A 25,925-nucleotide genomic window follows, 5' to 3' on the forward strand; every position below is an offset into this window, starting at 1 on the left:
CAAATATTCGAATCTCTCACTGGTGGGCCTGGGCAGGACTCGCTCAGTCTCCAACATTTTTTTTCACTAGCATGCCCGGCCTCCTTCCTCACTGGCCGCAGCGCGGCGTCCCCCTTCCCGCAGGGTTCCTCTTTTCCGAATTCTCCCTCTCCCGCCGCGCCCCTCCTCCCAGCCCCGCCCCTCTCCACCTCCCAGCCCCGCCCCTTTCCCCCGCCGCGCTCAACCTCCCAGCCCCGCCCCTCTCCACCTCCCAGCCCCGCCCCTCTCCACCTCCCAGTCCCGCCCCTTTCCCGCCTCTCTCCACCTCCCAACCCCGCCCCTTTCCCCGCCCCTCTCCACCTCCCAGCCCCGCCCCTTTCCCACCTCTCTCCACATCCCAGCCCCGCCCCTCTCCCCGCTGCGCTCCACCTCCCAGCCTCGCCCCTCTCCACCTCCAAGCCCCGCCCCTTCCCCGCCCCTCTCCACCTCCCAGCAACCCGCCTTGTTGTGCTCCATCTCCCAGCCTCGCCCCTTCCCTTCCCGCCCCAACTCCCAGCCCAGCCGCTCACCTCCCGCCCTGCTCCACCTCCAAGCCCCGCCCCTCCGCTTCCCAGCCCCACCCCTCCCCCACCCCCGCTCCCCCCTCCCAGCGGCTTCCCTCTCCTCTCGGAATTGTCCCCAGTGCACAATTATCCCTCCACCTCCCAGCAGCTCCCCTGCGCTCCTGGCGTCCTCCCCTTCCCTGCCCTCTCGTGGGTCCCGCACGGTCCTCCCGTGCATTTCTCCTCAGGGTCGCGAGGACCTGCACCCCTCTGCTTCCGTCGTCATAGTGGTTACGTCGTCTCTGCGCCGGAAGGAGAACCGCGAACACTTTTGGAATTATGGCGGCGGTGGATATCCGAGGTAACCCGTGCTGTCAGCCTTCGTTTCTTGCTGGTCGGGTCTGGTTTGGGGCTCTCTAGCTCGCGGGGCAGGGGTCAGGCTCCTTTGTGATGTCTCCCGGCTCTTTCTGTGGACGACTCAAAGCCTCACTGGCGAAAAGTAGCCTGGCTTTCCCCGCTTCGCGGTGTCTCTTAGAAGCGCGGAAGCCACGGGCTTGGGAAGGCTGGGGTTGAGCCCTCAGACCGCAGTGCTGTTTCACACGCATGTTTCTGCGGTGAACGTCGGGGCTGCCGGGTGAAGGGATGGCCTGTGGGCAGGGTGGGAGCTGGGGTGACCGGCCGGCGGGACTCGGTCCACCCCTGGGGACTTGGCGTCGCGGCTGCTTTCTTTCTGACATCGCGCCCCTGGCGCCCCTGAGCTTGAACCCCGAAGATTTTCTTCTGTAAGTTTTATGTTTGAGTCTGCAGTACCTCCCGTCAAACACCCAGCAGTTACGGAGGGGTCGTGTCTTTTTTACCGAACTGCCAAGGCACTCAAATATTGGCCGACCGGTGAATAGATACAGGGAGGCGCGTTCCCCTGTCGCTGCGCGATCTCGGGAGGCATGAAGCTATACATGCATCCTCTTCTCTGCCCACCTCCACACCCCGTTTCAGTGAATTTGAAAACCGAACCGAACCAAACAAAAAAAGCCTAGAAGTTGTGCTCTGGTATTCCCGCGAGGGAACCAGCCGGAAGGGCGACTGAAGACCAGCTGAGGCGTGGGAACAGGCCGGGTTCCCCCAGGCCGGGAGGAGGGATCCTGGAAAAACTCAGCGCGGAGCGCCCGCCATGATCGTTACCTTTTCGTGCGGCGCTGTCTCCACAGCACTTCCTGCGCTTGCAGAAAACGCTCAAGGTGGATGTGTTCCCGCTCGAAACGTTGTGGTCCTTTTTCTTAGAGGAAGTGTGAGTTTTTGTACCTGGGTGCAAGCTGAGATTCAACCCTTCCCCACCCCCCAATCAGGTGAAAGAAAAAGGGCTTTCCTCAATGTTTTAACTATCGCCCTGGCCGGTGTGGTTCAGTGGTTGGAGTATCCGCCGGTGCACGGAAGGGGCGCGGGCTCCATTTCGGTCAAGGGCACATACCCGGGTTGCAGATCCGATCCCCGCCTTGGTCGGGGGCGGTGGGGGAAGCAGCCAAAATTGATGTCTCTCTCTCTCACATTGATGTTCCCCCCCCCCCCTTCTACTCATTTCTAAAAACCAATGGAAAAAAGTATCCTCTGGTGAGCGTTAACAAAAACAGAAACCACTCAAGATGCTTAACTGCAAGATGCTTCAAATCATTTCCATGTAGGTTGTTTTCGTAGATACTTGATTTTTATTCATTTGAGAGAGAGAGAAGAGAGATCGAGATTTGTTGTGCCACTTACTTACACATTCATTGGTTGATTCTTGTATGTGCCCTGACCAGTGGTCTAATGTGCAACCTTAGTGTATGGGGACAACACTCTAATCAACTGAGCCACCTGGCCAGGGCTGTATGTACTTAATTTTTAAAGGGAAATGTTTGAGATCCCTTTTTCTATATTAACCAAAGTGGATGGAGTCTAGCATGCTTATTACAAATATATTCTCATTTTATAGTTATTCAAAATGTCCAGTGATCTTCAGCATTTCTGAAAAATACTTTTAAGTATTTGTCTTTCATATAAGTTAGGCACTTTTGGTGCCTAATTTTATCACTTGCTGATTGTTAGAGAGCTGTTTGGGGGCCATGTCGCCATGCACCCTTGCTACTAAATAAAAAAAGAAACATTTAGTTCAGACTGTTTTCAGATATTTAGCTTTCATACTGTTTTACTTTTTATTTGGATTTGTTAGAGTCTTTGCAAAGGCTCTGACGTGGGAGCATGCCTGGTGTGTTAGAGGACCAGCATAGAGGCAGGTATGGCTGAGAGAGAATGAGCAAGGAGGCGGGAAGAGATGAGGCCAGAGAGATAATTGGAGGCTTGCTCCTTATCTTCCTATGCATTGCCATTGCCTTCCACTAGGTTCTCATCACCTCATGCCCATATGGATTGACTCTCCATAATTGTTGGTAGGTGGGTTTGTCACTAAACATTCATTTGTTTCTATAGATTATTTTCTTTCTGGAAATGATCTGTAATATTTTAACAATTTATTGTCAATGTGTACTTAGTATGACACCACATATACGTAGTTTCCACTATGTAAGTGATAAAGAAACCTAAAATTTTCTTCTACAAATGCCCTTGACCGGAATCAAACCTGGGGCCCTTCCGTCCACAGGCCAACACTCTTAGTTTTTCATTAGGAAATCTATCTTTTTATTTTTTGGCTTTTTATATATTTGGTTATGGCATGATCCATTTATGATGAACCATCTTAATAGTCTCTACTGATTATTTGATCATTAACATACTTCATCTACTTATTTCCTTGGTTTTATAATGCACACAGCACATTTTACCTTTATACAATTACTTTTTCTCATTTGATTCGTTTTGCTCGGAACTGCTTGTCACCTTGGGTTAGGTCTAACTTCTTCAAAGATGTCAGAAGCAATTACAGTATAGGAGGGGTTGAGGTTTTAATAGTTCCTTCTTCAACCAATATTTATAGGCATTTTGATGTTCTTGACTCACACCTACTGGGATTTAGTATAGTTAGTGGTGTGAAGCATCATTGCAGCCAGTAGCTAATAAAACTCATTAATTAAAGATGTCTAGCTCTATTTTACCATATCTTTTTTTTTCTTTGTGCATTTTGAAAATTTTCAAATTTAATTCTGTTCTAAAATATGAAATTGTATGACATGTAATTAAGGACATTGTACTTCTCACTTGCCCTTTAACTTTTGCATCATCTCATCTGTCATAATAACTTTCTAATTTATTTCTTGGTCCCTAATTGGGAGGTTGCAAACTGGTGACTCTGGATGTGTTTTCTTTGGCATGCATGTTGTTTGAAAACTTTTCAATTAGTTGCCAACATATAAAAACTTAGGATTTCTAGTTTTTTGAAAAATCTCTTTAAATTTTAAGTCCTATACTTCTCTATCTTATCAAATTATCATTGAAACATAATATATTTTTATATTTTCTCACCTTTGTATATGCATTCTCTCTGCTTAGAATTGCTTTTGCTCCTCTTTTTCCAGCTTGATCCTCTATTCTTTAACATACTAGGGGCCCAGTGCACAAATTCATGCCCCTTGAAAGGAACTGTGGGCCTCAAGGCTGCGGTAGACAAAGGGGTGGGTCTCGGCCCATTATCCGCGACCCCACTTAGCCCCTCCCATGATGGCCCCCAGTCCCTTATCTGCAGGCAGCCCCACTCCTGCCGCCGCCGCTCCCACATGCTGATGGTGCCCGCCCTGCTCACACCCGCTGACGGCGTGGAGCTATTGGGGCTGGCGCCAGCAGCGGGTGCAAGCGGGGCCAATGCCATCAGTGGGTGCAAGTGGCAGCTGCTGCCCTGATTGCCCCCCAGGAGCAAGGGGAGATGGAGAAGCCCTCAGGGGCGATCAGGGCCAGCAGCTGCCGCTCGCACCCACTGACATTGTCGAGTAATCAGCGCTAGGTGCCAGTAGCGGGTGCGAGTGGTAGCTCCAGCCCTGGCAGCAGGTGCAAACAGGGCCAGCGCTGGCAGTAGGTGTGAGTGCCAGGCAGGAGTGAGCACCGGGTAGGATCACAGTGCGCGGGAGCAAAGAATTTTCAGTAACCACCAGAGGCTTGCCCCATGACAGCAACTGGCGCCCTGCCTTGATCTGGCACCCCGCTCACCTGCTCCACCATCCTGCTGCGGCTGACCCCCACCATGTTCTGCTCTCTGCTGCCTGCTGTCGGACACCCGCCATGTTCCACGCGCGCCCTCTGGTGGTCAGCACGCACCACCTGGTGGTCATAGTGATTGGTTGTTCAGTTGTTCCACCATTTGGTTTATTTGCATATTAGCCTTTTATTATGTAGTATAGGATAGTGCTAAAACCCTCACCCCATAAAAAATCATTCCAGTTTCCTCAGGTAGGGTATTCTGCTCCCTCCACTGTGCTCTCATAACACATTTATTCGTACTTTTATTATAGCACTTGAGTTATTGCTTTCTTGTGTACTTGTCTCTTCTGTTAGACTGTGAGAGTATGTAAGTTAGGATCCATGTCTTCCTTTTATTTATAGTGCCTACAACATGAGATACATAATATTTGTAGGATTAGATTTTTTTCTCTTTTCTCACCTTTTATTATTTTGTTTCTTTCTTATAGATAATCTACTGGGAATCTCTTGGGTTGACAGTACATGGATCCCCATTTTGAACAGTGGAAGTGTCCTAGATTACTTTTCAGAAAGAAGTAATCCTTTTTACGACAGAACGTGTAATAATGAAGTGGTCAAAATGCAGAGACTAACATTAGAACACTTAAAGTAAGTTATTGTAAGAAAGCAGCATCTTGGCCAACTAGAGATTCTGCAGTGAATAGTTCTTTCAAGCTGTGGATCGTGAAATACGGAGTAGAAGTTTTGGAAGAACTGGAGTTTTGTTTGGGTTCATAACAAGTTTTGATTGGCAAAGGAATTATTAGTAGTCATTTGTTGCTTAGGAAGTCTTTACTGTAATAACTTTATACATTACTGTCCAATTAAACTATAGCTATGAGGTTTAAATGTAGATCTGATGAGCAATGCAACTGTTTTTCTCAACCTAGTAACTATACTTATTGTCTTCATGTAATTTAGTGTTTTTAGTAGGTTTATAGTAGATTTATCTTTGTATGACGAAAAATTTTAGCCAGACTTATACAAAGCAAGATTCTTCAGACTTAGGACGTTAAGAATTTATTACTGTTATAAAATTTTCTGAAACAACTGTGTAATAAAGTGTGTGTGTGTTTTTTTTAATCTGTCAGCAAACATTAGGGGGAATTCATGAAATTAAATTTCTGTGGTATTTTAAATAACTTGTTATGAAACAAATATTTATAACTATTAAGACAACTTATTGTTTTAAACATAATCTGCCAGATAAAAAATGCAGTGGGGCAAGAATAAGGTTTTTGATATTTTCTAGTTGGGTAGAATATATAGTTGACATATACAGTCAAGACATGAATAGTCTTCACCATGTATACTTTTATATTTTACATATATTTATAGATCTCCCAGGTTAAGAAGCATCATGGTATTTTGGTTGCCTTTTTAAAAATATACATATATTTTTATTGATTTCAGAGAGGAAGGGAGAGGGAGAGAGATACAGAAGCATCAATGATGAGAGAGAACCATTGATTATCTGCCTCCTGCACACCCCACACTGGGGATTGAGTTTGCAACCTGGGCATGTGTCCTGACCGGGAATCAAATCATGACCTCCTGGTTCATAGGTCGACGCTCAACCACTGAGTAACACCGGCTGGGCTTGGTTGTCTTTTTTGAAACATCCTCTTCAGTATACTTTCATGATGAAAATTTAAGTTCATCATGAAATTTTATAAATAAATTTTGTTGTTTAAAAACCAAATCTTTACCTGTATGTGATTACCTTGGAAAATAGCCAATTTTATTAAACAGCCAGGTTTTAATATCAAACACAGGCAGTTTTAATTCTACTTACAGTGTTGTTATAATTTTATATAATAATTTGAATGTTCTACAGAATTGTTTATAGGACATTCATAGATCTCTGGATATCTGTGTTCTATTTTCATTCAGTCAGATGGTTGGAGTGGAATACATCCTTTTACATGCTCAAGAGCCCATTCTTTTTATCATCCGAAAGCAACAGCGGCAGTCCCCTACCCAAGGTAAAATGTGTAAACTTCAGGCATTATTTTTTTCTTAAAACACCATGATTTATTTACTTTCTGAGCTATCCAGTTGGTTTTGTTTTTTTGGTTTGTTTGTTTGTTTTCTTGGGTTCTTTTTTGGGCATCCCCAAGACAACATATATATGTTCAGTGCTTTACCAGGGGGACTCAGCAGACTTAGCATATAGTTAGTCATGTGTAAATTTTGTTAGGGCAACAAGTAAGAATACCCAGCCAGATCAATAAGGGAAAAAGCCATATTAAGTGGGATCTGTAGGGATCTGTCCAGGTGTAAACTTTCTATACTTTCCTCTCTGTGAGGGGCCATACCAAGTATACCCTCCAGCAGTGAAATGCAGCTCCATGTGTGTATGTCTGCTCAGGAAACTCCATTTGAGACTCTGAGTCCAGATTTTTACTGAGGGCTAATCATGTAGACCTCTTATGCCTGCTAAAATTCCAGAGCCTTAGAAGGAAATCATGTTTGCACTATAATATTGTTTGTACAAATTGTCTAGGCAGGCTGGTATGGTAGACATAGCTTTATCACTTAGGAACCATTTCAAATGGAGTTCCACTAGTCACATGCTTGGACACCAGGGGTCTCCCAGCATGCCCAGGGGCAGCTCTGCAAGCACTAATAGAGCAACTCGCTATATTGAAACCTTGTCTTCCTGTGAGCACAAGTGTTGGGATTCCGACTGAACCTCGAACATTCCAAGTAACTTTCTTTTCATCTCAGACCACTGAGTCTAATTCTGTTACAAAATACATGGTAAGTGCAGTTGTACCAAATTCTTAAAGGTCAGTTGAAAACCCTCATTGACACATTCAACCACAAGTCTTACCTGGTTTATCTAACCACACAAACACTTGCCTTAGAAATCACACTGAAGAGTATAGAATGCAGATTTGATTTTGAATCATAGCATTAGTCACTTCCAAAGGTGACCAGCTACATCTCCTAATTTTAAAATCCCTCATCAAGACATTTAGTAACAACCTTGGTATTGATTCCAGAGAATGACTTGTTAAAGAAGTTCTAGAATCAAGAACTTAAATTTAGTTTAAAAATCTAGAGTTTTGGTCCAGAGAAAAAGAACCTTAGCCCTGGCCCATGTGACTAAGTGGGTTGGGACATCATTCTGTACACTGATAGGTTGTGGGTTCGATTCCTGGTCAGGGCACATACTTAGATTGTGGGTTTGATCCTGGTTGGTACGTATACAGGAGGCAACCAATTGATGTTTCTCTCTCCCTTCCCCTCTCTAAAATCAATGAAAACATCCTCGGGTGAGGATTTAAAAAAAAGAGAACCTTAGAACAAAGGCAAGACCATGGATAAGAGTTCCATGGTGAGAGGGTTCAAGTTATAGAAGCTATACAAGGTGGCACCAGCCTTGCTAGCAGCTGTTTTATTCCTTAGGACTCAGGACGGGAGCACAGAGGCAAGCTCAGCACATCTGTTATCTTCACGCTAGGCTGTAAATCTCTTGCTGTAAGGTCTTATTCCCCAAAGTGTGGTTGACTGACAGCAGCATTGGATCACTTGGGAACTTGTTAGAAATGCACTATGCCTACTGATTAAGAATCTGATTTTAACAGGATACTCAGGTGATTCACTGCTCTAGGGCAAGAGTTGACAAAATTTTTTCTGGGAAGGTCCACAGAGTAAATATTTTAGAGTGTGGGGCTCATGGTTTCTGTGACAACTACTCAACTAGCAGCTGTAGATAATAATGTAAATGAATGGGTGTGGCTGTTTTTATAATATAACTTTACGAAAACAGGAAATCTTTTAAAATATAGTTTTTATTGATTTCAGAGAGGAAGAGAGGGAGAGAGAGAGAAATATGAGTGATGAGAGAAAATCACCAATCAGCTGCCAGGCCCTGCCTTAAGTTTTAATGTGAGAAAATGTCAACTTTTAGTTGTTCTTTTTATGGAAATCTATTTAGTAGTTTGTGTACATGGCTGTATTCATAAATGGTTTTTTCTCTTCTACTGCTTTAGTTATCCCACTGGCTGATTACTATATCATTGCTGGAGTGATCTACCAGGCACCAGACTTGGGATCAGTTATAAATTCTAGAGTGGTAAGTGTCTTCACATTATTTAAACACTAAAAACATTTACTTGAGCTACCTTGCTTTCAAGAATCAAACACAGCTGCTTGTGTAAGTTAGTATAAAGTGTTGGGTATTAGGGTATTAAAATGTTTGAGCATTATTAATGAGAAATTGGGAATTCATTTTCTTTTTACAAGCTTACTGCGGTGCATGGCATTCAGTCAGCTTTTGATGAAGCTATGTCATACTGTCGATATCATCCTTCCAAAGGGTATTGGTGGCACTTCAAAGATCATGAAGAGCAAGGTAGGTAGGACACCTAGACCTTCTGAAAACATTTTTTGGTATCTGAGAATAAACCTGTTTTCTTCAGGTAAACAGCTATTGATGATTTCTAGGTGTGTTTTACTTCCCCTTAGGAAGATTCTTCATAGGATTATGACATTGTCACAGCTACTATTTATATAAATAGATGTGGTAATAATAGCTTTCCCGTAGGAACAGATATACATTTCAATGTTAGGTAAATGGTAATCTTTGATAAGTAGATTCAAGTTTTTAAAATATTTGGAGCATGCAGAGAAAATCAATGATGAGCAATGGTGATATTTCTTGTTTACATAACTGTAGAGTCATCTTGAAATCACAAACCTGAATCTCCCAGTCTTAAAACTAGGGGAGATGCTCTTAGAGCCTTATTCCCAGGTGAGCAGTGTGTTTTTTTATTTTTCCATGTTATCATCTGTTGTGATGCCAGGTTCCCCAGTTTCTGTAGCTGTTAATCTGCCACTCATTCTACACCATATTTTACCTAAGTACCAGAAGTGTGTCTATAGCAGAATACCTATAGTCTGTATTTCCTTCTCTGAGAAACAGCAATTCAGCATAAATTACTAATGGAAAAGTAGCCTTTATTTATTTTTTTTTAAATATATTTTATTGATTTTTTACAGAGAGGAAGGGAGAGAGACAGAGAATCAGAAACATCAATGAGAGAGAAACATCGATCACCTGCCTCCTGCACATACCCCACTGGGGATGTGCCCGCAACCCAGGTACATGCCCTTGACCGGAATCAAACCTGGGACCCTCCAGTCCGCAGGCCGATGCTCCATCCACCGAGCCAAACCGGTTTTGGCTGGAAAAGTAGCCTTTAAATAGAATTCAGGCTTATGTCATGAATGGTCTCTCAGATACAGTTTTTTTTTGTTTTGTTTTTTAATATATTTTTTATTGATTAAGATATTACGTATGTGTCCTTATCCCCACGTTACCGCCCCCCCCCCTCATGCCCTCACCCCCCCGTTGTCTGTGTCCATTGGTTAGGCCTGTATGCTTGCATATAAGTCCCTTGGTTGATCTCTCCCCCCTACCCCCACCCTCCCCTACCTTCCCTCCAAGTCCCGACAGTCCAATCAATGCCTCTCCGTCTCTGGATCAGTCCTCTCTGACTGGCTTCTTTCACTTAGCATAATGTTCTCCAGTTCCATCCATGCTGTGGCAAATGGTAAGAGTTCCTTTTTCTTCTTCCTCTTGTTTGTTTTTTTTTTTTAATATATTTTATTGATTTTTTACAGAGAGGAAGGGAGAGAGATAGTTAGAAACATCGATGAGAGAGGAACATCGATCAGCTGCCTCCTGCACATCTCCCACTGGGGGACGTGCCCGCAACCCAGGTACATGCCCTTGACCGGAATCGAACCTGGGACCCTTCAGTCCGCAGGCCAACGCTCTATCCACTGAGCCAAACCGGTTTCGGCTCTTCTTCCTCTTGTTAAAGAATACCTTTCAGCATTTCATATAATGCTGGTTTGGTGGTGATGAACTCCTTTAGCTTTTTCTTATCTGTGAAGCTCTTTATCTGACCTTCTATTCTGAATGATAGCTTTGCTGGATAAAGTAATCTTGGTTGTAGGTTCTTGCTATTCATCACTTTGAATATTTCTTGCCACTCTCTTCTGGCCTGCATGGTTTCTGTTGAGAAATCAGCTGACAGTCGTATGGGTACTCCCTTGTAGGTAACTGACTGTCTTTCTCTTGTTGCTTTTAAGATTCTCTCTTTGTCTTTTGCTCTTGGCATTTTAATTATGATGTGTCTTGGTGTGGCCCTCTTTGGATTCCTTTTGTTTGGGGTTCTCTGCGCTTCCTGGACCTGTAAGTCTATTTCTTTCACCAGGTAGGGGAAGTTTTCTGTCATTATTTCTTCAAATAGGTTTTCAATATCTTGCTCTCTCTCTTCTTCTGGCACCCCTATAATTCTGATGTTGGTACGCTTGAAGTTGTCCCAGAGGCTCCTTATACTATCTTCATATTTTTGGATTCTTTTTGCTTTTTCGGTTGGGTATTTTTTGTTTCTTCGTATTTCAAATCTTTTACTTGATTCTTGGGATCCTCTTGTCTGCTGTTGGATCTCTGTATATTATTTATTTCAGTCAGTGTATGCTTAATTTCTAGTTGGTCTTTTTTCTTATCCTCCAGGGTCTCACTAAATTTATCGGCGGTTTCCAGAAAATTCTTGGAAAACCTTATAAACGTGATTTTTAACTCTATATCCAGTCGTTTTCTTTCCTCCATTTCTGTCATTTGTGACCTGTTTCTTTGTCTCTGCATTTTTTATGCTTCCCTGTGTTGGTAGAGTGGTTTTGTGTGCTAGGTGTCCTGTAGGGCCCAGTGGCTCAGACTCCCCAGTTACCTGAGGTGGACACTCTTGGTGCACCCCCTTGTTGGCTTTGTGCACAGTCTTGTTGTAGTTATGCCTTGATTGTTGTAGGATCACTGGAAGGAATTGACCTCCAGGCAACTGGCAGTGAGAATCAGCTGTGTCTGCAGTGGGAGAACTTCTGTACTGAAGACACCCTTCTGGGGCAAGACTTGCTTCAGTGGGGCTTTGGTGCTCACTGAGTCTGCCCCCTGAGTGTGTCCCTTATGGATCTGAGGAGTTGTAATCTGGATGGTCCCACTCTGACCACTGGGTACACTGGCTCTTGGATCTAATGAGGTGCTAATTTAGCCGTTGCCTTAGGTTACCCAGCAGGAGCTACGAAGAGAACTGCAGATTCCCCTTCCTTTTTTTGGAGTTTGGAGGTGCCCAGATAAGGCCCAGCTGTGAAGCAATGCAAGCTGCTTTGGGGCCTTGGGCCTTCTCTTGGAAGTTCTGGGTCTGTCTGGCCCAGCTGCAATTTGTTAGGTAATTTTCAGGTTGCAAAGGGCCAGGGGATTCATATGCAAAAGCCTCTGCTGCAGCCTGGGTGGGGCGGGGTCTCAGGGAATCAAAGGGCAGAGCAAGCAGCTATGGCTGATCTTCAGCCCTGCCCTAAGGGGCCACGCGTCTCAGTGTCCCGGTAATCGCTGCAAGCACATCTGAGGGAAAGCCGCCCTCGAGTTCCGAGTTCTGCCTGCTGCCAAACAGTCCAGTTTCTCCCCGTATGAGTCCTGGGTCCCCAGAGATTTCCCGGAACCAGAGTTCAGAGCAGTTGGGAGCTTGTGACTCCCTCCCGATTCAAAAAGACAGCCGCGTCCTCAGGTGCCAGCCCCTTTCCGCGCGCGCTCAAGCCTCCGTACCTCTGCACTTTACTTCTGCCGCTCCTCTGGGTCTCAGGGTGCTTTTCTCTTTCCTTCTAGTTGTAGAATTTCCACTCAGTCAGCCTTCCTGTAGTTCTGGGTGATGTCTGTTTTGTCTTTTCGTTGTATTTTTGAAGTTGTTGTGGGAAGCAGCACTTTCCAGTGTTTACCTATGCCGCCATCTTGGTTTCTCTCCCCAGGCTTATCTCAGATACAGTTTTATTTATTCTTAATAGTAGTTGCAGGTTGCAACATCAGATGTAGGAAAGTTTACATTAGTTAAATAAATTTCTCCTAAGAGCTCTCTGCCCCTACCCTAATGAAATGTTTGGAGTGAAACTTATCTGGAACCCTTCATTTAGAGACAGTCTCCCAATATATATCCCTCCCAAGGGAAATTCTATGTCATTAATTTCAGAATTTCTCTTCTAACTTCTTTCTTGTCTTAAGGACCTTCTGTTTGGTTTGTCCTGGGTTTTTTTCAGTGATTTATAGTCTTCATTATTGAGAATGGTAACTTGGGGAATTTTTGAAAGTTGCATTTTTCATTTGCACTTATTAGGATTCATGGGAAAAGACCATTTAATACACTTAAAATATACACAGGATAATTTCAAACAAATAATCTGGATTATGATTTCGGTAATTATGGAAAACTTTAGCTTTAAAATTCTTTTTTCTATCCATGCTTATATATTAAATTTTTTTTTTCAATTACAATTTACATTCAATACTATTTTGTATTAGTTTCAGGTGTATGCATAGTGGTTAGACAATAATATACTTGACAAAGTTAAAACTAAAGTATCTTTAAAAGACATCAGCTTTTTATTTATTTTTAAAATACTTTTATTGATTTTTAGAGGGAGAGGACGGGAGAGGGAGAGAGAGAGAAACATCATGTGAGAGGGAGATATCAATCCATTGATCAGCTGTCTCCTGCACGCCCGTGTCAGGGATTGAGCCCACAACCTGGGCATGTTCCCTGACCGGGAATTGAACCAGTGCACTGGTCAATGCTCCATCCAACTGAGCCACACCAGCCAGGGTGACATCAGCTTTTTAAATGCTAGAATGTTAATAACTTCATTTAAGAGGGAGAGTTAGAATACTTCTGTGTATATGCTCAGTTTAACTTGTTTGGGAAATTATGTTTTAACTAGCAGCCATGAAAAATAATGAAGTCTGAGTATATTCATGGTGGATAAAAATTTGTAAAATATAAAACACCAAACTGGGCAGTATTTTGATTTGGACTTCATATTTTAACAGAAAAAGTTAAACCTAAAACTAAAAGGAAAGAAGAACCAAGCTCTATTTTCCAGAGGCAACGTGTGGATGCTTTACTCCTAGACCTCAGACAAAAATTTCCACCCAAATTTGTGCAGGTAATGAGAACATGTGTGGTAAATTTGATAGTGTTTCCTGGCATGTTTATTTTTATTTTTAAGTTATTTTTATTGATTTTTAGAGAGAGAGAGGAAGTGTGGGGGAGAGAGAAACATCAATTTGCTATTCCTCTTATTTATGCATTCATTGGCTGCTTCCTGTATGTGCCCTGATTGGGTATTGAACTCCAAACCTTGGCATGTCGGGATGATGCTCTAATCAACTGTGCTTCCTGGTCAGAGCCTGGTATATTTGTTTTTAATTGAGAACTGTTTCAGATGTGACAGGCTGCAGTTTGCCTTTTAATAGTGTACTCATCAGAAACCTTATGTTCATAGAAAAATACTTCTTTTCCCTCTGTACTTCCCATACCCGCCATCTTTAAAAGTCAGATGGTTCATCCACAATTCATTCTACTTTTTTCATAGCTCATATCCCCTAAGCAAATAAGTCTCCAAAGTCTTGAAAGGCTCCATTTTCTCTTCCATTGGAGTCTACTTAGCTGATATTTGTAAATCATGTAGCCTGGATGCAGAGACAGAGGGTTTTGTAGGTGTTCAGGGTTATTTATATTTGACTCTTGTTCTAGTTTTAGATTTGTCTTTTTTGAAACGGGCGAAAAAGAAGTAGAAAATGATAAATTTACTTTTTATGATACATACAGTGGTTCCTCTTCATGTAGTCATCTATAATGTAATTTGAGTGAAGGTGTAATTTAATAAGAATTTTGAAGTAAAAAAAAAACAACTTTGCTAACTTGCCTGTTTTCTTCTACTTCTCCCCACTCTCTCTTTTGTTTTCTCTGTTTTTAATTATAGCAAAAGTCTGGAGAAAAGCCTGTCCCAGGTATGGTTCATCTGATGTTCTTATTAAACTTGAAATAAGACCAAACAGCCTGTTTAACTCAGTAACAACTTAGCATATGAGATGAGCTACTGTCATTTAGTCCTTCTAGATCAGGGGTGAGGAACCTTTTTTTCTGTCAAGGGTCATTTGGATATTTATAATATCATCTGAGGACCATACAAAATTATCAGCTTAAAAATTAGCCTGCTATATTTGGTCAGACATTTAATTAACTCACCCCTCATGCCTAATGCCCAAATGATTTCTTGGGACTTACATAGACAGAGGCTGTACGTTCCTCACCCCTTTTCTAGATTCTCTCATTGTAGCTCGTTACTCCTAACCTTGGGATTTGCTGAACTGCCAAAAGATGGGGGGGGGGGGGGTTGTTTTTGTTTTTTAAATATATATGTTTATTGATTTCAGAGAGAAAAGGAGAGGGAGAGATAGGAACATCAATGATGAGAGAGAATCATTGATCGGCTGCCTCCACACCCCACACTGGGGATTGAGCCTGAAACTTGGGCATGTGCCCTGTCCGGGAATGGAGCCGTGACCTTCTGGTTTATAGGTGGACACTCAGCCACTGAGCCAGGCTGGCCAGGCAAGATGATGCTTTTGTGGTAGTGATGTTAGGATTTAAAAGTCGAATCAGAGTGGGAAGAATAGGAATTGAGGAGGTGTGGAAAAGATGAGGTGATTTGAGGTTTGGGGTTCAAATTGTTCAAATTTCAGTGTGGGGAAAGGTCTTCTGGTTCATCATTGAAAAGAGATAATTGACCTATCCATTGAACTGGGATGGAATAATCATGTATACTATCTTATTTAAATGCCGTGTGTTTTTGTCTAGTATCACAAATTTGCTTGGGTTATCAGGTTTTTAGACTTGTAAATGGATTCTTATACATCTGCCTGATGAAACAGCTAAATTTAGAACTTGAGATAAGCAGTTCTAAAATGAATTGGAAAGAGTTTGAACCGTTCATATTAACTGTTGTCTAAATTGATCTCATCCCTTTATCCTTACCCCCGCTCCAAAAAATAACTCCTTTTGATGGCTAGTGGATCAGACAAAGAAAGAGGCAGAACCTACACCAGAAACTGTGAAGTCTGATGAGAAGGAGACCACAAAGAACATCCAACAGACAGTGAGCACTAAAGGTCCCCCTGAAAAACGAATGAGACTTCAGTGAGTATTGGACAAGAGAAGATTGTAAGACTTCTTGTCCATTATTATACCTCATACTGTGACAGGCTCTTGAACTTTGAAATTCTTTGTCACAACTCTCATTTGTATAGAATGTGCTTGCTCTTTAAGAAAGGATATAAGGACCCTCATGCTTTTGAGATGGATATTTGTATGTATCTTTTGTAACCTTTCCCCTATGGACTTGAGCAGCCTCCTCACTCACACGTGTACTGCTTACATATGTTTGAAACCAAATTAAAGTATTTGTCTAAATTACTTTATCATGACTTTTCCCCCTTATTTTCTCTCTCTGAAATATTTCCAGATGCACTTTGTAAACACAAAGGATTAAAGTAGTAAATACAAGTTTAGTTTCTTTTTTAGTTGCATATTTCTCAGTATTAAAATAATTCAGTTACTTAACAATTTGAATGGTAAAGAAATGGGAAAAAACTCACTTGCCTATACCATCACCCTACAAATCCTTTAACAGTTTTGTGAGTTTTCTTTGTCTTTTTTTTTCTATGAATATTTTAGAAACCAAAACTTGTAATTATTCTGTTCATATAATTTTACTTTATCACATTATTATGTCTGTTGTAAACACATCTCCATGTTTACTTAGTTTTTATAGATTATTTATTTTAATGATTAAATAATTCCTGTGAGTGATTATACATTTTCTTAAACTCTTCTTGTGTTCTACTTAGGTTTTTCCCAATTTGCATTATTTTAAATGAAGCTGTTGTGATTACATTTGTCTATAATGACTTTCTGATATTTAGTATTTATTTCCTTAGGATAGAGTCCCAGTGGTAGAATCACCAGACTCTTTACTCCTAGTCCATACTGCCAAGTTATTTTTTCTCGAAAGGTTTGAACCAGTTGTCACTCAGCAAAATATGAAAATACCAACCCCTCCAGAATTTACTACAAAAATGTTTTTTTATTATTTTAAGTGGTTGAATAATTGCTCATGTTTAACTTTTGCTTTTATGAAATGTCTGATTTTCTGTATTGTGTAAGATTTTTCTTTTAGCTTTGTATTTTGACATAATTTCAGGCTTACAGAAAAGTGTAAAAATAGTACAAAGGATTCCTACATAAATATGCCTTTTGCCAAAACTCCTCATATGTTAACGTTTTCCATATTTGTTTTATTCTTCAATCTTTTCCTGTCCTCTCCCCATCTCAGACTCTCGATGACAGTTGCTATTTTCCTCTCTATGTGTATGTGTATATATAATACACATCTACACACACCTTTTACTTTTGGATTGAGAGTCAATTGCAGACATGATGCCCATTTCCCTTAAGTACTTTCGTGTATATTTCCTAAAATCAAGGATATTCTCTTACATAGCTATAGTACAGTTATCAAAAGTAAACTGATATGATACCATTACTACTCTGTAGATCTCATTCATATCTTACCAGAGGTGTCAAGAATGTCATTTACAGCAAAAGAATATCCTGAATTATGCATTGGATTTAGTTGTACTGTCTCTTTAGTCTGTTTTAATCTGGAATAGTTCTTTGTTTTTCATGACTTGATATCTAGAGTTTAGGCCAGTTATTTTTTTGAATGTCTCTCAGTTTGCTTTTCTTTGATATATTTTCATGATTAAATTCACCTCTTGTGCTTTTATCAGGAATCACATGGAAAAGATGCTTGTGGAGACACATGCTATTAATTTGCCTCATTTCTGATGATGTCAGCTTTACTTGGTTAAAGTTACTGTCTGTCAGGTTATTCTACTGTAAAGTTACTATTTTTTTCTTTTGTAATTTAGAGCTATCTTGTGGGAGAAATAGAGGTTTTGTAAATGGTATTCCTCAAATTTTTTTCCTACAAGTTAGCATCCATTGATAATTCTTGCCTGAATATGATGGTTGCCAAATGGTGAATTTCTAATTTCAGAATTCCTCTATGACTATTAGTTGGCTTTTTGCTATAAAGATGAGAGTTTTTCTTTCTCCCCTTCATACTTATTTATATCATTTTGAACTTCTAGATTCTTACTTTATTTGATAAGCTGTATTTCTTTACTATTATTATTTATATTGATGCTCAAATTGTCCCAGATTGGGCCATGAGAGCCTCTCCACGCTGATTCCCGTGTCCTTTTGATATGACCCTCTCATTCATTGAGTATTTTCTTTACATTTTGGCACAGTAGGATATTCCACGTTCTTCCCCACCTTGGCCTGGAATCAGCCGTTTCTAAGGTCCCTAGTTCCTTTTGGTGGAGAATGCATTTGGAAATCAAGATTTTTGGGCTAGGTGTGTTCATTTGCTATTGTATTATTGCTTCTAGGCCCTTTCACCTGACACAGTTAAGAACTAAATACTATATACTTACATATGAGTGAATACACATACGTCTCCACACATACATCTATGTTTATTAAAAGCCATCAATTCACACTAATACCACCAACTCCAGCCCATCACCACAGGGTTCATTCAGTCCTCTTCTATATGTGTAACTCTCTCACATAGGTGAGAATGCTGGTTCCTGTTATCCACAGTATTTTTACTTGCTTAATCCTATAATAACAAAGTAGTTTTAGAATTGCTAACCTGTACCTCTGCCAAAAAGAGACCTACTAATTAGAGTTCAGAGTTTGCTTATTTCTTTTTATGTTTAGCTTGAAGCTATATAGTTTAGATATTGTGTTTTAAAATTACTTTTGTTCAGCCCAGCTGGTGTGGCTCAGTGGTTGACCGTCGACCCATGAACCCGGAGGCACAGTTCAATTCCGGTCAGGGCATATATTGGGTTGTGGGCTTAAGCCCCAGTAGGGGGTGTGCAGGAGACAGCCAAACAATTATCCTCTCTCATTATTGATGTTTCTATACCTCTCCCTCTCTCTTTCTCTCTCCGAAATAGATTTTAAAATATTACAATGCTAATTACTTAGAAGTAATTTTTACCTTAAAGGTAAATTGCAGCAAAAGAAGTAAAGCTGAGCCCTGACTGGTGTGGCTCAGTTGGTTGGAGAGTCATCCTGTACACAGAAAGGTCGTGGATTCGATTCCTGGTCAAGGCACATAGCCAGATTTCAGGCTCGATCCCTAGTAGGGGGATTTCAGGAGGCAGCCAATCGATTCTCTCTCATTGATGATTCTATCTCTTTCCCTCTCTCTTCCTCTCTTTGAAATCAATAAAAATTATATTAGCCCTAGCTGGTTTGGCTCAGTGAACAGAGCGTTGGCCTGTGGACTGAAGGGGCCCAGGTTGCTAGATCCTCAGTGGGGGCCATGCAGGAGGCAGCTTATCAATATCAGTGGTTTTCTCTCATCATTGATGGTTCTCTCCCTCTCCCTTCCTGTCTGAAATCAATAAAATATATTTAAAAATAAAGTAAAAACTATATTAAAAAATTACTTTGGCTCACTTTTTTTTCTCTTCAGTGTGGTTACATTACTCATTTATTAGGTTGTTTGGTTGATTTTATTCTGTTCTGAATTTCATTTTAGTTTTTCCCCTTCATATTAATTTCTGTTTTGTTGTATTGTTTGAGGCATGTGAGATGTTAACTTGGTAATAAATGTCAGAACTGTCAAAAAAGATTCTAAGTATTATGCCCCTTCATCCTCCGGCCCACTCATTTCTTCTGTCTTTTCCACCTCATTCCCTACCCACCCCCTCAAAAATAAGCAATTTAATTATTCTCTAGTTGACCTGTACTGTATTTATTTTACAACAATATATAGGTATATTCTTATTTCCCCTCTTACACAAAAGGCAGCTTATTATATAAACTTTTGCACTTTGCGTATTTCCCACTTATTTAAGCATGAACTTTTGACATAAAGATGTTAACTCTTTCTTTGTCATACTTGCTTCAAGTATTTTTCCAGCTTAGTTCCTTTTCTTATAACTACATTGCTGCAAAATATCACTTAATAGAGAAGCACACAAAATACTGGAGTACAACTCATTGTACCTGTGTAACTCAGCATTGCCAGGACCTCAGAAACCACTTTATGTCCCCTTCTATTTACAGTGCTTGTCCTTCTGATTCTGATGCCTAATGTTTTTGGTAATCATTTGTTTTCTTTACATTTTTACTATGTAACAATGTATCCATAAATAAATGTTTTGATTTTCTATTTTTCTTGTCAACCTTTTATTTTAGTTGTATTCACTGTAGTAATTTCAAAATATACAAACATATAAACCAAAATGTGAGCGTAAAAGAGAATTTTTATTTCTATTTCAACTAAGTCTAATGTGTTAAAAAGATTTGCTAAGGGCAAGATGTTTAGAAAAACAGTCAATGAAGAGTGGATAAGGCAATTGTAAAGATTGAGGAGAAATATCAACCTAGATAGAGTGTGCACCTGGATTGCTTTGCGAATGTTTTTAAATCCTCACTGCATTTTAAAGAAACTGAAACCAGAAATCTTAAACAGTATTTTAAGGGAATGACTGGTGTCCTTATAAAAAGAAGTCCAAGTGAAGAGACAAATGGAGAATGTTAAGTGAAGATGGCCGATTGGAGTGATGCATCTGCAAGCCAGGGAATGCCAAAGATTGCATCAAATCACCAGAAGCGAGGAAGATGTGAGGAAAGATTCCCCTGCAGGTTTCAGGGACAGTGTGACCCTGCTGACACCTTGCTTTTGGACTTCTAGCTTTCAGAACTTTGAGACAATAAATGTCTGTTGTTTTAAACAACCAGTTTGTGGTACTAGTTACGGCTGCCCTAGGAAACTAACAGTGTGTGTACATGTGCTCATGTTGCTGTTTTACTCAGATTGCTGGGTCATAAGTATGTCTTTATTCAACTTTAGTTGACAGTGCTAAAACATTTTCCAAAGTGATTGTACTAGCTTATACTTTGGCCAGTTGGGTTTGAGTTCATGCTGTTCTATTCTTTTGTTGCTCTTTGATATTGTCAGTTAAAGAAAAAATCAGTGATTCTGACGGTGTACAATGGTATCCTGTTGAAGCTGAAATTTGTATTTCCTGGCTACTGATGATGTTAAGCATCCTTTTGCACATTCAATTTTTTTTCATCTGTCTGTCTTACAGCATTGGAAAATTTTTTTATATGTTTTGGATAGGAGTCCCTTGTCAGTTACATGTATTGTGTTTAAATGTATCTTCTCAACTCTGGCTTGCCTTTTTACTTTATTAATGGTGGCCTGAAATTTTAATGTAGTTCACTTTCAATCTTTTCCTTTACTTTTAATGCTTCCCTGTGTCTTATTTGAGATATTTCTCCACATTGAGGTTATAAAGATGTTTAGAAGCTTCATTATTTCACATTTCACATTTAGGAGTACATCCATTTGTTTGGGATTGACCTATAGGTCAATTTAGGGAGAACTGATGTTTTAGCACTATCAAGTCTTCAGGGCCACAAACATGCTGCATTTCTCTATTAAGTTTTCTTTAATTTCTGTCAACAAAGTTTAGCGTTCTCAGCATTTTTTTTTTTAATAATGTAAATGGAGCCACATTATAATGGAGTCAGGGCTGCCACCCCAGAGGAACTCATAGCACATCTTCTGTCTTAAACCTTTGGAATGTTAAAACAGGGCAGAATAACTTGGAACTGGCTCTGAACCAACAAGTGTGTTTCAAACAATTGTTTGCAGAGATAACAAGAAAACATGACTACTGGACTAAAAATTAAAAATATTGTTTAGAATTAGCATCACTATGTTAGCTTATCTGCACTTATAGAAATTGTAAAAAAATATTTTTTAATTTATTAATTTTATAGAGAAAGAGGAAAGGGGGAGAGCAAGAGAGAACATCGATTTGTTGTTCACCTATTTAGCCATTCATTGGTTGATACTTGTATGTGCCCTGACTGGGGATCAAACCCACAACCTTGATGTATCTGGTCGTAGCTCTAACCAACTGAACTACCCGGCCACAGCCCCAAATAGCTATTGTTTTATCTCAAATAAATGCTTGTTGCCTCCCACTTTGGCCTTTTATTTTTAGGTTAAAAGTATATACACATATACATTCTTTTTACTCATTCACAGTCAAAGGACATTTGAGTTGTTTCCACCCTTTGACTACTTTAATAATGCTGCTATGAACATTGATGTACAAATATCTGTTCGAGTCCCCACTTTCAATTCTTTTTGTGAAAGTACCCAGAAAAGGTAATTCTATTTTTAATGTTTTTGAGAAACCACTGAATTGGGTTCCATGGCAGCTGCATCATTTTATATTATAACCAGCAAAGCACAAGGGTTTCAGTTTGTCCACAGCCTCACCAACACTTGTGATTTTCTGTGTGGTGTTTTTTGGGGTGTGTGTGTGTGTTTTATAATAGCCATCATCATAATGGGTGTAAAGTAGTATCTCATTATTGATTTTGATTTGCATTTATCTAATGCAGTTCTGATACCAATTCTAATGTATGTTTTTTCCATACCACCAAGCAATTCTCTAAGATACATGCTGGGTGTCCTACAGCTCAATTCTGACATCATCTACCTGGAAATAGCATAGTCTCAGGGGCTCAGTCTACAAAACTGCCCCACTAAAGATGCAAATCGCAAATCCAGGTGTGTCAACCTGGGTTTTGACTATTATAAATCAGGAGGTTCCCATGACCTCTGGTGATTTGGGGGTTGACAGGATCTGTAAGTAGTAGATCTTCTGGGTGTGTAGTTTCCCATCCCTCCTGCTAGCCATAAGTTACCTGAGGCACTGATTACCTTCTAGTCACTAGTCCCCAGGAACATTTCCTATCCTTGCCTTCTTCAGCATTATAATTTCTTTCTTTTTCTCCCCCTTGCTTGCTCTCTGCTTACTTCATTTCTGTTGCCTTTGTAAGCTATCCTTTATCAGTGCGTCTTAATCTTGGGCCCTTTTCCTTTTCTCTGCTCCCTCTACTCTCAAATCCTCAAGCCTACTTATGACTAATTATCTCTTATATGCTGGACACTCCCAAATGTATATATTGAGGTGAGATTTCTTTGCTGAATTTGAAATTGATTATTCAGTTTATCCCCCCCCCCCCCCAATTCCTTTTTTCCTCCATCAGTGCAGGTCAAGGGAGTAACAATAAAGGTTCTGAGGTGGAGTAAGCGTTGGTGTGCTAGTGTATCAGCAAGGAGAACAGCCGAGTGAACAAAGGACAGAATAAGTAGGAGATGTATCAGAGAGGTAAAGAGGGAAGGAGGGGGTATATTGGGTAGGGCCTTGTAGAACATTCTATAGTCTTACTGTAAATGACATGGGAAACTATTGGAGGATTCTGAGCAAAGTAATGATAGGGTATGACTTATATTGTAACAGAACCACTGCCTCCTGTGTGGGAATTGAGTGTTGGGGATAAGAATGGAAGCAGAAGATAAGTTAGACTGTGGGAGTAATCAAGGTGGGAGATAACGGTAGTTTTAACCAGTAGGATAATTGTGGGGGTTGTGAGTAGTGATCAGATTCTATGTCTGTCTTGAAGGTTGAAACAACAGGGTTTGCTGATAGATTGGATATGAGGTAGGACACAAAGAAGAACCAAGGATAACATTTTTGTTCTGAGCCTCTCAAAGGATAGAATTATCATTAACAGAGATGAGGAAGACCATGGGACAAACTGGCTTAGGGGTGAGGGTGGGAGGGGGAGATAAAGAATGTAGTATGGACGTATTTATTTTGAGATGCCAATTAGACATTCAAGTGGTGATGCCAAGTAGGCAGTTAGAAGCACAAATCTGGATTTTAAACAAGTCCCAGCTGGAGATACACATTTTGCAGTCATCAGCATATGTATGGTCTTTAATACCATGAGATGGATGAGATCGCCAGTAGGATGAGTATAGAGAGAGGGGGAAAATGTCCAAGGACTGAGCACTAGAACACTCCCAACATTTAGAGTTGGGGATATAGGAAAGAATAACCTTGAAGTAGCTGCCAGTGAAGTGAGCCCATGAAAACCAAATGAAAAAGCAATTCAAGAAGGAAGTAATTGGCTTTGTTAAATGCTGATGGTAATTTTTTTGCAGATAACTCTTCCCTTTGTGTGGAATTGATGCGTTCTGTCTTTCAGCTTGCTTATTTTTGCTTCATTTTTACATCTCCGATCAAATGTCTCTTCCTCAGGGAAGCCTTTTCTGAATCACAGACTAGTTTATACATTGTCATAGGCCCTAATTTTCTTTTTCGGGGATTCTCAACACAATTGTACTTAGTTACTTGTTTAGTATCTGACGTCTGTGTTAGACTTTAACATCCATGAGCAACGTCAGCTTTGCTTGCTGCTGTATCCCCAGCATTTCTCACAGTGAAATGGTAAATCTTTGTTGAATGAAAGGATGAATGAATGCACGACTGGTCCATTGTACTATGACTAACATTTTAGAATGACTTCGACAATTCCACCCTAATAATCTTGGCCCAATTCATACTTTGGATCTTGAGCAATATCATTCCTCAGCAAGAGGCTGAGTTCTTGCCCTTCACTTTTGCCCAGTAGAGTGCAGAGGGTCACATTGTTCTCACCATCCTTACTGTGTGGCTGGTATTGTACTTGTGCAGTCTGCAATGTCTGCAAGAACCTTGGAAGTTTTAATAGCCGTGTTTCAAACAAGGAAGTAAAAATTGGCGGAGGTTAAAGTGTACTCAAGTTGTTATTAATACTAAGTGACAGAACTTGGATTATCAGACTTTAAAGGTCGTGTATTCCATGCCATGTGGATTTTAAACACTCATTTAATGAATTAGAGCAAAGTCTAGGGTTCAAATACAACTTCACTTTTTTCCAGATATGTCTCATAAGTTAACCAATCCTTCTGTGCCTGGGTTCTCCCAACTATAAAATGGGGATAATAGCAAAATGCATCTGTTAGGATTGTTTTGAAAGTTAAATGAGTTCATTAATATTAATATTATTTTAGGTTAGAACCTGATACTTGCTAAGTACTCAATAAGCGTTGGCTATTTTCTTTTTTTTTAAATATATTTTACTGATTTCTTACAGAGAGAAAGGGAGAGGGATAGAGAGCCAGAAACATCGAGAGAAACATCGATCAGCTGCCTCCTGCTCACTCCCCACTGGGTATGTGTCCGCAACCAAGGTACATGCCCCTGACCGGAATCGAACCTGGGACCCTTGAGTCCGCAGGCCGACGCTCTATCCACTGAGCCAAACCGGTTAGGGCTGGCTATTTTCTTTTTTTAAAAAAAATATATTTTATTGATTTTTTACAGAGAGGAAGGGAGAGGGATACAGAGTTAGAAACATCGATGAGAGAGAAACATTGATCAGTTGCCTCCTGCACACCCCCTACTGGGGATGTGCCTGCAACCAAGGAACATGCCCTTGACCAGAATCGAACCCGGGACCCTTGAGTCTGCAGGCTGATGCTCTCTCCACTGAGCCAAACTGGTTAGGGCAAGCGTTGGCTATTTTCATTATCACTTTTCCTTCTGAGGTAACTCAGTTGTCATCTCTCTTTGGAAACGTTTCTGATTGCCTCCCCTCCACTCCAATAACTTGTGCTGCCAAGAACCCTGTGCACACCATCTTACCCTTCCACTATAATTCTGTATTGTCTTTTTACCCCAGCTGGACACTGAGCAACTTGGAGGGCAAGAGAATCTTCACAGCTCTGCACAGTGTACCTGACACTACATGTACACACAGACACAGACACAGACACACGCACACACACACGTGGTTTCTAATAGCCACGGCAGTAACCCTAAGGTTTGGCCCATTTATTATTTTTATCTTATACTATACTTTTTCTCACTAGATTCCTTTGTGAAATAAATTCACTGGAGAACTTTTCAGGTCATTGCTTACTTTTATGAAGATCATAAAAACAAAGTATGTTTTACTGTGCTTTCCTTCGACTCTATGACTTTTGTCTTTTTATATCTCTTCATAATTTTGGGGCCCTTTTCTGGCTATTTTGTTTATAAGCCTTGTTCTTTCTTCTGATTTGCTCTACCAGTTCTCCAGATATTACAAAGGGAACTTGTGCCTTTTAATGCTTTGTCTTGGTGATTATGCCACACACTTGTTCCCTTAGACCTGGTTAAAGGGTGTAGCCACAGGGCTAATGTGATGAAAGCACTGGAACGCATTTCCAGGATTCCCTACTGAGTGCAACACTGCCATAAATGGAAAGAACTGAGAACTTACTAAGGAAAAGCAAGACATTTAGTTTCAGAAGTTGAGTGGCTATTGATCTTTCAACTAGAGGCCCAATGCA

General features: G+C 40.7%; 1 protein-coding gene across 4 annotated transcripts; it reads left to right on the forward strand.

Moving 5' to 3' along the window:
* Positions 1-848: 848 nt before the first annotated feature.
* On the forward strand, positions 849-16,852 carry MED6 (mediator complex subunit 6). 4 transcript variants are annotated; one of them, XM_081082563.1, is made up of 8 exons: positions 849-882; positions 5,132-5,291; positions 6,576-6,667; positions 8,684-8,766; positions 8,937-9,045; positions 13,573-13,688; positions 14,508-14,535; positions 15,598-16,852. In XM_081082563.1, the coding sequence occupies exons 1-8, from the start codon at positions 861-863 to the stop codon at positions 15,726-15,728; spliced, it is 741 nt and encodes a 246-aa protein (XP_080938689.1). In that variant the 5' UTR covers positions 849-860; the 3' UTR covers positions 15,729-16,852. The 4 variants fall into 4 exon arrangements, with proteins under 4 accessions (XP_080938689.1, XP_080938691.1, XP_080938690.1 ...); XM_081082564.1 differs by lacking the exon at positions 849-882 and adding an exon at positions 2,898-2,944 and having other exon boundaries at positions 15,598-16,844; XM_081082565.1 differs by lacking the exon at positions 13,573-13,688 and having other exon boundaries at positions 855-882; positions 15,598-16,839.
* Positions 16,853-25,925: the final 9,073 nt, after the last annotated feature.

Source organism: Myotis nattereri (genome assembly GCF_964212035.1).
Source record: "Myotis nattereri genome assembly, chromosome: 1".
NCBI lineage: Eukaryota > Metazoa > Chordata > Mammalia > Chiroptera > Vespertilionidae > Myotis > Myotis nattereri.